The sequence below is a fragment of the Elephantulus edwardii genome, unplaced genomic scaffold, assembly GCF_000299155.1.
Source record: "Elephantulus edwardii isolate Elephantulus edwardi_28Jun2011 unplaced genomic scaffold, EleEdw1.0 scaffold00039, whole genome shotgun sequence".
NCBI lineage: Eukaryota > Metazoa > Chordata > Mammalia > Macroscelidea > Macroscelididae > Elephantulus > Elephantulus edwardii.
Genome location: NW_006399789.1, coordinates 14,570,508 through 14,584,862, shown reverse-complemented (window position 1 = coordinate 14,584,862; position 14,355 = coordinate 14,570,508). Strand labels below are relative to the sequence as shown.

Sequence of the window (14,355 nt, the reverse complement as noted above, 5' to 3'; positions counted from 1 at the left end):
ACAATGAACAAGGATGACAGAAGAAGATTTGATGCATTTGAATTGTGGTGTTAAGAGAACACAAAGTATGGGAATGTATGAAACACAATATGAATGAAGGAAAATGTGAAACACAATGTATATGAATTTTGTATGTATATCAATGTTTTTTGTTTGTTTTTTTTTTAAAGAGTACTGAATATACCATGGACCATCAAAAGAACAAGTAGATATCTTGGAAAAAGTGCAGCCAGAATATTCCTTGGATGCAAGGATGGCGAAGCTTTATCTTACCATACTTTGTGCATGTTGTTGGACAGGCTATTTCTTGGAGAGAACATAGTGGAAGGACAGTGACAGAGAAGAAAACCTTAAACCGGATGGATTGACACAATAATTTCAGCTATTGTTTCAAGTGGGTCAGAATTGATGAAGATGGTACAGAGTTCAAATCTGTTGTTAAGAGGGTTGCTGTGAGCTGTACTTGTCTCAAGGCCTCTGATCACCACCACCACTATCACCACTTTAAAAAAATACTTTGAGATACATCTGCTTTTCGTTTGCCAACTATCTCAATATCTGGCACTTTGCATTTATGGCAAAAGTGAAAAATTTTGTCCAATTATTTTGTGCATTAACGTTGTGTTTCTGGCAGTAACAGATATTGAACTGTGAGGCACGAGCAACGCTACCACGATTATTAACGTAGTATGTTAATGTAATGGTGATGATGATTAAGGTAATCATGCCTGAGCTATGATTTGTGGTGGTTTGGATTTATGGAATGTGACAAGGTAGTTATGTGGTGATATAACTGTCTTCAATTTTCAGATCTGATGTAGTTATTCTCCATTTAATATGATGTAGTTATTCCCCATTTAATATAACACTGAGTTTTGCATAATAACAGCCATGTTGTTGAGGAATGGGTATAGTTAAGTTATAGTTTCATAGGTTTTGTTGGCTTATATTTCTTGTATTCTTTTATAATATGTAGCAATATTATTTGGTTCCCCACCCTTCTTTTTCATATATTTGTTGTTATGTGCAGTTGAGTAATCTGCGACTCATAGTGATTCTATGGACAACATCTCTAAACCCTGCTCTATACTATACCAATCTTATTGTTTTTGACACACCATTTACCCCAGTCACTGAATCAATCCATCTCATCAAGGGCCTTCCTCTCTTCTGCTGTCCTTCCACCCTCTCAAGCATGACATCCCTTTCCAAGGACTGGTCCCGCCTAGAAACATGTCCAAAATATGTCAGACAAAGCTTCAGAATCCTTGTCTTCAAGGAGTAACCTGGTCTCATCCTCTCTAGGATGAACTTGTTTGTTCTCCTAGCAGTATATAGTATATTTAATACTCTTCTCCAGCACCACAACTCAAAGGCATCAATTCTCCTTCTATCATCCCTAGTCATTGTCCAACTTTCTGATGCATAGCAAGTAATTGTAAAGACTAAGGCCTGTATCAGGAGCACCTTAGTCTCCAGGCTGACATCGTTGCTCTTCAGTACTTTGGAGATGTCTCTGATGGTAGACTTTCCCAATGCAATTTGTCTTTTTATTTCCTGGCTGCTGATACCTAGGGTGCTGATTGTGGAGCCAAGCAAACTAAAGCTGTTAACAATCTCAATTTCTTCATCCTCTATCATGATGCTGCCAATTGTCCCAGTGGTGAGAATCTTTGTTTTCTTGATGCTGAGCTTCAATCTATATTGAAGGCTGCAGGCCTTGACTTTCTGCAGCAAGCACTTCAGGTCCTTCTCAGTTTTCATACAGTACTGAGTAGAAAATTAAGTTTCAATAGTTTTGTTTTCCTCATTTATATGTGGAATTAGATTTACTTCCTTGGTTCAGGAAGTGGGCTGGAGCCCTGATTATTGTTGTTGTCAAGTGGACTGTTGCTCATAGCAACCTTCTTAACAACAAATCTGAACCTTGCCCTATCCACCATCATCCCCAATATCACTGTCATGCTAACGCCCGTTATGGTAATCACTGAGTCAGTCAATCTCTTAGTCAGATCCCATGCTTGCAACAGGAGTGGGAAGAGAAGACCCTCGATAAAATGAGGTGTGATTAACGCAGCTTTTCTCACAGAGTTCCCTCTTCCGCAGTTTTCATATACTGTTAAAAATCGGTTCATTTACTTCATAAGATTTCCTGCTTGTGTTGCCTTCCTCATATTTTTCTGGATATTATCTCTTCTTATTTCTGTTATTCTTGGTCAAGTTTTTATTCCATTCCCAATGGAGTGGAATCTTGTCCTAGAAGAGAGCCTTGGTTCATAACTTTTATTGTAGTAGGTCACACTACTACCCATTTCAAGAGCTATTCCAGTATTGTACCCTGTGCTTTCCAGTGAATACTTGTTACTATTTTTGTTGATGTTAGGTGTTATTGTGTTAAATATGACCCCTCATGACCCTACATGAACAGCCAGCCTCAACCCTTCCCTATCCTGTGCCATCCTCCTCATCTCTGACACACTAAAGCCTATTGTTGAAGTCATCATGCCATCCCAATTTGCTGGGGTCTTCCTCTCCTTCACTGACCTCCCATTCTTCCAAACTTAATGCCCTTTTCCAAGGAATAACCTCACCTGGTTACATGTCCAAAGTATAAAAGATAAAGTTTCGTCATCTTGGCCTCAAAAGAAGAACTCTGGCTGTACTTTTCCCAAGACATATCTTTTTGGTTCTCTTGGCAGTCCATGGGGTACTCAGTATTCCTCTCCAGCACCACAGCTCAGATACATTAGTTTATCTTCCATCATCCTTAATCATCGTCCAGTTCTCAGATGTGTAGCAGGTGATTGTTACTATTTCGGAGTTCTCTTATTCTTAGAAGCATTAAATGAGCTGTTGCCTCTCTCCCCATACATATGCTGACACTGTGCTGGTTTTGTGATTTGCTCTTACTCACTTGTATTTTAGGGTCAAAGTGTATGCTTTGTAATCTAATTTTGTTCCAAAGGCTCTTTGTGGGATTTGATTTTTAAAATATATTTCTCTTTTTTATGTGGAGATTTAGAAAATCTGAAAATGTTTTCACCATTACAGCTGTGTTTTAGGGAACTCTAGTGGATGAGCAATCTCCTGCCGGGAGATTAACTGCCTCTGAATACCTGCTAGTGGTTCAGCTATGGGTCACTTTTGACTTGGTGGTACACAACAGTAACAACAACATTGGCCTAATAGTAGATGGAGAAAAGATTCAAGTTGTTACTGATTTCATATTGCTTGAATCCACAATCAACACTTTTGGCACCAGCAGCCAGGAAGTTAGAAGAAGAGTTGCACTGGGAAAAATATGCTGTCAATGACCTTTTCAGAGTACTGAAGAGCAACGATGTCAGTCTAGAGGATCAGATGTGGCTGATCCAGGTCATGATCTTTTCAACTGCTTGCTATGCATTTGAGAGCTTGGAAAATGAATTAGAGTCATCGTTGTTGTTGTTAAGTGCCGTTGAGTCACAGGCAACTCACAGCGACCCGATGAAGGAGAGTCCTCAACTCTTGGGTGCCTTTCATCCTCTCTCCAAGTTCATAGGGTTTCCGGAGGCAAGCTAATACAGAGTGGATGACACTCCTCCTTCCAAAAATTAGGGTGATAGAAGAAAAAAAAAAATCTATGTTTTCAACTTATGGTATTGGAGAAGAGTATCAACTCTACCATGAATTGTCAAGAGAACGAAGTGATCTGTCCTAGAGAGGGTGAAAACGGTTTACTCCTTAGAGGCACGCACGGGTTTTGAAGTTCCATCTCACATAATTGAGGGATGTGCTAGGAGGGATCAATTCTTGGAGGACATTCATTATGCTTGGAAAGTTGTTAGTGTTAGCGCAGGAAAGGAAGACCTTGGATAAGATGGATTGCCACAGTGATTGTGATAATAGGGTCAGGTATGTCAGAGATGATGAGATTTGCTCAGAATAGGACAAGCTTCAGAGCTATTGTTCCGAGGGTTGCTATGTGTTATAGCTGACTCAATGGCACAGAACAACAGGGGTTTAGTGAATAAAATAAGGAGTTATGTTGCCAGACTAAAGGCAGGCATTTCAAGTCCACCAGTTGCTCTCCATGTGATTTATAGCCTCTGAAAACTTGCTAGAGTGTCAGCTATGAGTCCGTTCCAACTCGACAGCAAAGAGCAGCTATTTGTCCAGGGACCTCTGGTGGCACAGTGTTTAAAGAATTCTACTGCTAACCAAAAAGTTGATGATTTGTACCCATTAGGTTCTCTATGGGAGAAAGATGTAGCAGTCTGTTTCCAAAAAGATGTGTAGCCTTGGAAAGTCTCAGAGGCTGTGTATGTGTGTTTATTTGGGGAAGTGCTATTCAGCTTCTGACAGTGTTGCTATATACATATATGGGTGTGTCCCTAAAGTCTGATGTTTTGACCTGAAATGCTTTTCACATTTGAATACGGAAGTTTTTCTTTGGTTTGTGGTGTGGGGACTCACTGTTTGTAGGACTAGTCTTTATTTTCTGGTGTATTTTTGTGTCTTGGGATGACACTGCACTGCAACATTGCTAATTATTCTGTGACAAGTTTGTCTGCAACTATTTTCTTCCCTAAAATTCACAGCTATTCTCTGCTGGAAAAGAAATGAAACTTCCAGTTGCTCTTAGGGCATTTTTTCTTTGCTGTCCCACTCACTTCTGTTGACTTTTCAGTAGAGGTCCTGAATAGGTTCAATCTACTTTCTACACTAGGCTGCTTGAACACTTTCATATTATTACTTCGTCAGGTAAGACCCACTGATTCTGAATTTTAATAAAGTAAAATTCTTGGGAAAATAAAAATGGTTACTTTAAATCAAATTTCTATCCATTAGTGAAAGGAAGATTTGCTTATCTTCCTTATTCTTATGCTATTTATTTATAACTGTGTTGAAAACTACAGATTTATGCAACCAAGAGGACCTATTGAGTGGATCGACTGTAATGCAAATTCTACACTTTTTATATTTACAATAGTAAGACTGTACTTCGAAAATAACCCAGGCATATGTATTCAAAAATCTCAAACTCATTGCAGTCAAGCTGCAACTGGCTCATAGTTGATCTGCCAAAGGATTTTAAGAGGTAGAAATTGCCCATCTTTTTGTGGTGGAGCAGCTGGTATATTCAAATCATGAGTGTCTGCCTTTTGGTGAGCAGGGAAACTCTTGTGATGTTGGCTGTAAAATTCCTACAATGACTAGAGAGATATCAAATATAAACAAGGTTTGTTGTGATAAAATGAGTTTGTGGAGAGTGACAGAGTATTGAATTTAAAGTGTTTACAAAGTGTTCTGAAAATAAAATGTGGCTTTGTATTCACTAGAGTATCTATAAAGCCTTGATTCAATATAAAACATGTTCATGTAAAAATTCTATCGAGGCTAACCTATTTATCTGTATGTATGAGAAAGTATTTTAGAGTTACTGAATTATTTTACAACAAAGAATGTTCCCATTTAGACTTAAGAGAACTCAGAGATGTTTAGAAGAATAAATGAATAAACAAGATCTTTTTAGAAAAAATATATACTTTATTTTCAACTAAAAAGGTGCAAACATGTAACTTTTGGTCACACTCTCAACAGATAAAACTGTCCAGAAAACAGTCATAGTCAAAGTAGAAACAAATGCTTCCAGGTGGAAAAATCAATCAGCTAGAAAACCGTTCTTTTAATAAAGGTTATTTTTTCATTAAAAGTGAGGCAAGCATTATTTCTGACCTACAAGTCAGGCTCCCAAGGGCATACTGCCTCACCTTCAGCAAACAATCTGTCTTGATGGACTGTCACTTTAACTGAGTAAAATTTCCATGAGTATCTATTTCATGCTTTGAGTTATCAGACAAGCTTTCTGTCCTACCTATGGTGTTCAGAAATCAAGGCTAACATTTGAAATATCAAAGCATTAACAACAAAAAAACTCAAATGACTTTAAATTAACTTAGATACCTGTACAAATAGATATATACACAGAATATTTACAGTATCAATAAAAAAATTCTGGCTTGTTATAGGCAAGCTAACTTGCCACAAGCTGTCCAGTCTAATAGACAGGATTCTGATTCCTGAACACTGCCATTCAAATCAGAATGTCAACGCTGAATCTGCTGTTTGGACATCAAGAACAGCTTGGTTCAGCCTCTTGATGGCCTGAGCACACACACCATAGCTGCTGCAGGAGCTACAGGCAGGTCATCGAGCAAACTCAAATTTTCCTTCTCAGTTACGGTTCACATAGCAAGCTCCTTACCACTTCCTGATGGTACTGCTTTCTCCTAGCGCCCTCCCACTGTTCCCAAAGCCACACCCTATTACACACTGTGAAGCTGTGGGCTACTATGGTCCCACTGTCAAGTCTTACTTTCTTCAAACCAGTGTCTGGAGTTGATAGACTATTTGTTTGAATGTCACATAGCACAATGTTTGGAGTTTGGTGGGGACTTTTCACCCCCCTAATTAAAAACAGATTTAAATAACTTGTGCTAACTGAAATCATGTTTACACAAAAAAAATGAGATGTGAATCAGTTCAAGTTACAGCCTATTGAGTTAACGTCTCTCCCTCTCCTTGGCTTTATGCCATGTCTCCGTACATCTTCCTGTAGTACAGTGACTCGAAGATGTCATTGTCCCCGGGGCAGTTGTAGTGGCAAGCGCAGGTCTTGATGAACATCATGCTCTTCTTCATGACCTCTCCATCTGGGCACTTGAACTCCACCGGCAGGGTGGTGGTTCTGTGGGGGGTGCAGCATCGCCCATCGGTGCACACGCCGCAGAATTTGGCTCGGTAGGTCTTCACACTGGTGCAGCCAGAGAGCTCAAACTTGACAGGTTTGGAGATTTTCGGGGTACGGATGCACTTTTTGCCCTTCTGAGGAAGACAAAGGAGAAGAGAAATATGAATGACTTTACAAAGGGACTGGCTTTTTTCTTTAACTCTGTTTCTAATCACAGTCTGTCTGATTTCTGTTTATATTTTGAGGAGAGGAAGCTTGAGCCTCACTGGCCAGTTTTCTAAAAATAGATACAGCCTCTCTTGGGATGTCTAAAATTAACTAACACTGTGGAGGATTTTGTAGTGGAATGCTGAATGTTCCTCTTACATTAGTAACAGTCTCATTCCAGAAAAACAGCTCAATGGTTAGATAGCTATGGAGAGAATGGTGGGCCTATAATAGCATGGGGTTAAGAGACCTAAAGGTTGGTTCTAACCACTATGATTCTAGGAGAATTATTGGCTAATAGAAGTGGAACAGGTACCTTAATGCTTTCTTCCAGGTCTGCTTCACAAGGTCTGACCATGCAGAGGCGGCTCTGCTTCTCCAGCCTGCAGAAGGCGTTGTCATTGGTAACCCGGGTGGAGATGCCCATCCCACAGGTCTTGGAACAGGCGCTCCACTCTGTGGTCTGGACCAGGCAGTTGGCTCTCATCATAGTTGGGTCGGGGCCATATGTGTCTTCTAGTCGGTAAGCTGTGAGAACAGAACACATAAACAGCATGAGGACTGAGGACCAGACATTCCTCTTCCCTGAACACAGTTAGGACTCACTTCTGGGGTCACACAGAGGGGAATCACAACACTGACTTAAAAGACAACTCACCAGCAAGGGCAGGGCCAACGACGGTGTGGTCCTTGGGCTCATCGCACACCCACTCCTCGCAGCATTTCCCGGGCAGCTTGACCCTCCGCGGGAAGGGGCAGTCAGGACTGGGCAGGCGGACGTCCATGCCGCACAGGGGCAAGCAGCCCACCGCTCCGTCCACGCACGTGCACTGGTATTTGCAGCTGCTCTGGAAGGACTCCCCGCTACGGTACACGGCCCCTCCGAAGACGCAGGGGGCACCATCTTTAGCTGCAGAAAGGAAAGATGGGATGCAGAGATGAGATGGGTTGGTCCCTTGCTAGGAGCAGGTCGGGGATATGGATTGGGAGAAGCTAAAGAGAGGGACTCCATTTGAAGGTCTATCAGAGTCGAGGGCTGCAAGTCTTACCGGTGCAGACTCCAATCTTGTGGTTGGCGGGGGAGCCGAAGTCGCAGAAGAGGCCCTTGTGCGGGTCGCAGAGGTCGCGCTCGGTGCACAGCTCGCCCAGCTGCTTGGCACAGACGCGGCAGCAGCCGCAGCCGTCGAGCACGAGGCTGACGCCAGCGGGGCAGCTTGGCGGGCCGGCGGCGCACTGGCACTGGCCGCTGCAGTCCTGGCCGGAGGCGGTCTGCGGGGAGAGGCAGCGGTCAGCCGGGCGCCGGGTGCGCAGCGGGCCCTCCCCTCCCCGGCCGCCGCCGCGCCGCGAGGCCGTGCACGCTTACCCAGCTGCAGAGCGCGAGCAGGAGCAGGGGCCCGAGGGCGGAGCGCACGGGGCGCAGGCTGGCGGCGGCGAGCATGGTCGGCGCGCTGGGTGAGGAACGGGTGGCGCGGTGGGGAGGTGTCGCGGGTTCTGGCTGGCTGGACGCGCCGGGCGCTCGCTGGCTCGGTCTTGTCGCGGGGGCTGTCGGCCGGGGCGGCGGGGCTGCCGTCGGGCTGGAGTCAGTGGGTTGGTGGCCGGTGGTTGGAGTTGCACTGGCTGCCTCCTCTCAGCAGGGAAGAGTTGTTGTGTGAGTCTGGGGCGGGCGGCCGTGGCTTTTATACGCTCAGGGCGGCCCCGGCTCGCCAATGAGCTGAATGGAGTCCTACACAAACAGGGACATTCCTCGCATTCCTCCCCACCTTCCTGCCTCATCAACTCACACCGGATTGATCCTGACCCCTTGACACTCCACATTCCTCCCGTCTGAAAAAGCTGGCACACTCCAGTTAGGAAAAAAAAAAAAAAAAAAGGCTCAGTCTTTCCAGCACCAAATAGGACTTTTTTTCATTCCTTTTCGCACCACTCCTGATTTATATCATTTAAAGACATGTCGGCAATTATTATTTTATACGACTCACATCTGTTTCCAAAAGCCGTGCCTGTTCTATTTACTAACAGAAATAAATCCTTTTTAAGAAGTGGGTGGCTGAAGAGTCTAATGCCAGGGCTTCCTAAAATGATGGAAAGGGCTTTCTTTTTTATTAATTTTGTTATAATCTGATTTATAGGGATTTTTATGTCCTGGAAATTCAGCAGAGAGCTGACGAGGAGTTGGTTGGTCTTGAAATCTCTAAGATGCCTACCTGCAGAAGTAGAATTCTATACTAGAAATGTAGGCATTTGACCAGCTGTCACTTGAGACAAGGGTTTCATGGGGAGAGACCCAGCACCCTTGTTTTGTTGTCTCTTTTGGTGTATGTAGTATGTTACATGGGAAGAAATAGGGTTCCAGAAAAATGGGTCTCTTGCTATATTAGAGCACATTTTTATTTTAATGTATTAGGGATCGAGTTGTGTCCCCCACAAAATATGTGTCGTAAATCCTAGCCTCTATACTTGGTTATAATCACATTTGTGAATGGATCGTCTTTCATGAATGAGACGGAATTAAAGTAGGGTGCATCCTGAGTCAGTCTCTTTTGAGATATAAAAGACATTAAAGAATCAAGAGTAAGAAGTTAAGATATGAGATGATAAATGCCAATCATCTACATTAAGTTTTATTTGGAAAAGCCCCCCACTTGTGGAATCTATGTTAAGTGCCATCAAATCCATGACTCATTGTGACAGTAGATCTGAACTTTGTCCTATCCTGCACCATCCTTATCATCCTTGACACATATGAGTCCATTGCCGCAGACCCTGTGTCCATTTCCCTGGGGGTCTTCCTTTTCTTTTCTGACCCTTTACCTTTCCAAGCATGATGTCCTTTTCCAAGAAACAGCTTCTCCTAACAACATATCATGTGAGATGAAGCTTCACCATCTTTGCCTCCAAGGAACATTCTGGCTGCACGTTCTCTGAGACATTTCTGTTACAGCAGTACTTGGTACCCAAGACAGAGTTTGGTTCTTGTGGTGGAGGGGCTGCTGTCACAGAAACCTGCAGTGTAGAAGTGGTTGTTAAAGTGGAAAATGAGTGGATGCTAGAAGAGTTTTAAGGTGTCCAATAGTAAAGAATTGAAGCCTTTAAGTTTTGAGGTTGGAGAAGAGTACTGACTATCCCATGGACTGCCAAAGGTACAAATAACTACTTCTTGGAGAAAGTTCAACAAGGGTGCTCTTTAGAGGCATGGTGATGTAACTACATTTCACATACTTTGGGCATGTTGTTAGGAGGGGCTGCTGCTTGGGAAAAGAAAGAAAAAAAAAACAAACCAAAAAAAACCAAATACACACATTATGCTTGATAATGAAGAGGGCCAGAGAAGGAGAGAAAGCCCATCAACAGGATGGATTGACGAGGCGACTGTAACAATGGGTTTAAGTATATGGGACATGATGAGGTTGGCACAGAACAGGGCAGAGCACACATCTGCTGTTTCTAGGGTCTCTATGGGGCTTGGCTGACACCAGAGAACCTAACAACCAGAACGGTAAAACCCTCCTGTTGTTGGTATTGTTTACTCTAGAACTGGAAACAACTCTGAGTTGACCCTCCAGTGGGTTTTCCGAGGCGGTATACTCACATAGGAGTGTGTGAGATTGTCCATCTTTCTTCTGTGGTGCACCTCGTGGATTTGAACCACTTGCCTTTATGTTGGCAGCACAGCTCCTTACCACCAGGCCAGCAGAGGGACTGTTGATAGAATTGTGGAATTCCAAGACTGTTCTGGTGAGGGCTCACAAGGAAGCAAGGAGGTCAGTAGAGAAAGGCTCGATCATTTTAGAAAATACAGATGGTAGTGAGTAAATTCCAGGCACTGGAGGTTGTCAGTTCGGTTCCACTGGATGGCCTCATTTTCCTAGTTCATCTGAATAGGATTCTGCCCCCCTGACTCTGACAGATTTTGTCCTTCTGCTCTGTGGGCATGCTAGCCCCACCTTCAATCTGAGCATCCCCATCCCTCTGGGAGACCTTAACAGTAGTCGCATGGATGAAATTGTGTTGGCAGACACAGGGAGTCTTTATGACTTTTGAGATGATTTGATAAGATAAATATATTTTACAAGGACATAATATGACAAGGACATGAATTTTGAGGGGTAAAATGTTAGAATGTTAAAATTCAAATGTGTTGCTTCCAAAAGAAAAAAAAAATCTGATATAAATCCTAGCCTTTCTCTGCCTGTGGTTGTATTCCATTTCAGAATAGTTTATCTTCATAGGTTAATGAGACAGGACCAGTGGTGGGTAGCTCTTGAGTCAGTCTTCTTGAGATTTAGATTAAAAGAAGCAAGAGAAGGAAGCAAAGGTGGGGAGAAAAGATGCCAGGCCACATGGAGAGCCCCCAGAAGTGTCAGAGATGAGGACTTTCTTCTGGGACAAACATACAGAGAAAGTCTTTCCTAGATTGGCAACCTGAGTTCTTACAGCGAGGCTCATAAACTGTGAGAAAATGATTTCAAGTTTGTGAAAGCCACCCACTTGATGTGTTTCTTTTCTAATGTTGTTACCGTTGTTGTATACCATCGAGTTGGAATGTACCCATACCTGGCCCTCCCATAGCTGACCCTCTGGTGGGTTTTTAGATGCAGATAATTGATCTGGAGGAGATTGTTGAGCAGTGGCGGATTTGAACCTTGAGCCTTTGGGATTGCAGCACAGCTTCTTACCACTAGGCCATCAGTGTTCCTTTCTATAATAATAACTTAACTCATTGCCACAGAGTTGGAACTGCCTCAGAGATAACCCTCAGGATTCTCAGAGTGTGTCAGTTGCCCAGGAGGAGATTACCTGTCTTCTTTCTTGGAGCAGCTGGTAAATTTGAACTACCTAACTTTGGATTGGCAGCATAACTCCTTCTCCACTAGAGCACCTTTTCTGCTATCATAGCATTAGATGACTAAGATATAATGTGTTGATTTGGTAAAGGCCTTGGTATAGAAATAGATGGTGAGAGAAGGCAGTCAGAGAGGAGGGCTGTGGCAAGAAACTTTAGGTTTACTTGGGCTATTGAAACAGCATTGTTAAGAAATGAGTGATTTTTATTATACTAAAATCTGTGTTCTGAAAACCAAGATTGGACTTAGGTTATCTTGAAGAAGAAAAAACAAATGGATAATAAGAATAGTATGCCTCATTTTGCCTACTAGTGCCAGGGAATAACATGTTTTAGTAATTCTTCGTAAATTCACAGATGGTGATTGTGGTATCTTATATATCTAAGACATGCACAAATTAATGGCGTGAAGTCAGATTAAGGAAAGAATAGGTTTTTTTCCTCTCTGTTTGTGTGTAAATAGGGAGTAACCTGAAAAATCCATAGTTCAAATCCATACTTCGTGTGAGAGAAGGGAGCTAGTCATTAGGATTTACGGCTTGGGAACTTGATGGAAGGTTGCAAGAACTTAGAACCTAGTTAGGACAGTGAGGTTTTGGCTTGTTTGGTTTTGGGTTTTATTTCTATTGCTTTTATTTTTGTGTATGTTGTTGTTGTTATGTGCGGTTGAGTCGCTTGCAACTCATAGTTACTCTATGCACAGGAGCCCTAAATCGTGCTCTATCCTGTGCCAACGTTATTTTCTCTGACACACTCACCCCCATTGCCATAGTGACAGAATCAATCCATCTCATCGAGGGTCTTCCTGTCCTGCCCTGTTCTCCACCCTCCCAAGGATGAGGTCCCTCTCCAAAGACTGGTCCCTCCTAGTAACATATCCAAACTATGTCAGATAATTAAGCTTCAGAATCCTTGCCTCCAAGGAGCAGCTTGTTTTCACCTTCTCCAAGATAAATAAACCTCTTTGTTTTCCTAGCAGTCATGGTATAGTCAACACTCTTCACCAATACCACAGTTCAAAGGCATCAATTCTCTATTATCCCTAGTCATTGTCCATATCTCTGATGCATACCACGCAATTGCAAAGGCTATGGCCTGGATCAGGTGCACCTTAGTCTTCAGACTGACATCTTTGCTCATCAGTACTCTGGAGAGGTCCCTGACAGCTGACGTTCCAGTGCAATTCGTCTCTTGATTTCCTGGCTGCCGGTACTAACAGTATATAGGCTGTGGAGCCAAGCAAACGAAACTGCTAACAATCTCAATCTCTTTACCATCTATCATGATGCTGCCAATTGGCCCAGTGGTGAGAATCTTTGCTTTCCTGATGTTGAACTTCAATCCATATTCAAGGCAGCAATCCTTGACTGTCTGCAGCAAACGCTTCAAAGCCCTCCTCAGTTTCAGCAAGCAGGGTTGTGTCATCCGCATAACGCAGGTTGTTGATGAATCTTCCTCCAATCCTGATGCCACATATTCTCTCTCTCTTGCTTTTGTGAATAGTTGTCATAAAACCTAAACACATTTCCATTTCATAATAATTATTTAGCTTCAGCAAGGACCCATCTAATTTACTGTGCATTTACTTAGAATCTATATTGTTTGTCTGCTTTATCTACAATTCTAGTTATTTTATGTACATAAAGTAATCCCAAGATTGGCTACTGTAATCCCTCTCATGTCATTTAACCATCCATTGGTGTTCACCAATGAATAGATTTCAGGTGTTAATTCTTCATCATATATGTTTAAGAAAAGCCTGTCTACTGGGGGTTTTTTTAATATCAAGATAAACTTTAGAAGCCATGCTATAGATTTATAATGCAAAAGCAGTATGTTTAAATCAGCCTGTTCTTTGAGTCAGTTCCTTCTACTGAAAATTCACCAAGAACAGCCAACTTCAGCACAGACTACATCATCTGTGCACAGTTACCTTGGTAAGCAGTCCGCATGTCGTTTCGTGTCAGCCGTGCACATGGCCAGCAAAGGTGGCCTCTGAGGCTTAGGAAGCATTTTCATCATTGTTTAATGTTCTTTCCAAACATTCCTCAAAGAGATGAGGCCAAAGAGTTCCTATTTAAAGAAGGAACATTCCAAGTTAACGTTAATAGCCACATGTGTATTAAAGGCAACTTGGCCCCCAGCGTTTTCTTCCCCTGTGGATGATTTTGAAAGTCCAAAATATGTGGCAGGCCACAGTGAAATCTTTCAAGACCGAACCCCCCAATTACATCTACCGCTGAGGGTTGGAAAGGTGTGGTGGTTGGGCAAGGTAGGCATGTGAAGCGGGAGCCTCACCTAGGGTGGGATGTGGGCTTGGTGGTGAGCTTGGGTGGCTTGCAGGGAGAGGTAGGGGAGAGAACAGTGGGGGAACATTTTCATCCTCAGGAGGCTCTGTGAGCCACCACCAATGGCATCATGAGCTGTTGGGTGGAGACTCTCATTCATTGAATGGATAAATTGCTGGACTGAGTTACAGTTAGGTGACCTGGGTTGCTTTCCTGTAACTGTCATTCATAAATCCAGAGGAAGTCACCCATACGAGCTACAGTCCCAAACTTCTCTTTATAAA

At 42.8% G+C, this 14,355-nt stretch overlaps 1 protein-coding gene across 1 annotated transcript; it reads right to left on the bottom strand.

The window, feature by feature from the left end:
- Nucleotides 1-6,065: 6,065 nt before the first annotated feature.
- CTGF (connective tissue growth factor) lies at nucleotides 6,066-8,378 on the bottom strand. The gene is made up of 5 exons (XM_006885023.1): nucleotides 8,304-8,378; nucleotides 7,990-8,209; nucleotides 7,599-7,850; nucleotides 7,257-7,468; nucleotides 6,066-6,867 (listed from the first exon to the last, which is right to left on the bottom strand). The coding sequence occupies exons 1-5, from the start codon at nucleotides 8,376-8,378 to the stop codon at nucleotides 6,571-6,573; spliced, it is 1,056 nt and encodes a 351-aa protein (XP_006885085.1). The 3' UTR covers nucleotides 6,066-6,570.
- Between the last annotated feature and the right edge of the window lie 5,977 nt (nucleotides 8,379-14,355).

Excerpts from the sequence above, each read along its gene's own strand:
- CTGF (XM_006885023.1), bottom strand. The coding sequence starts at position 8,378 with ATGCTCGCCGCCGCCAGCCTGCGCCCCGTGCGCTCCGCCCTCGGGCCC. Across the intron at positions 7,469-7,598 it reads CGTTGGCCCTGCCCTTGCTG|CTTACCGACTAGAAGACACA; the intron begins GTGAGTTGTCTT and ends CTGTTCTCACAG. Across the intron at positions 6,868-7,256 it reads ACCTGGAAGAAAGCATTAAG|AAGGGCAAAAAGTGCATCCG; the intron begins GTACCTGTTCCA and ends TGTCTTCCTCAG.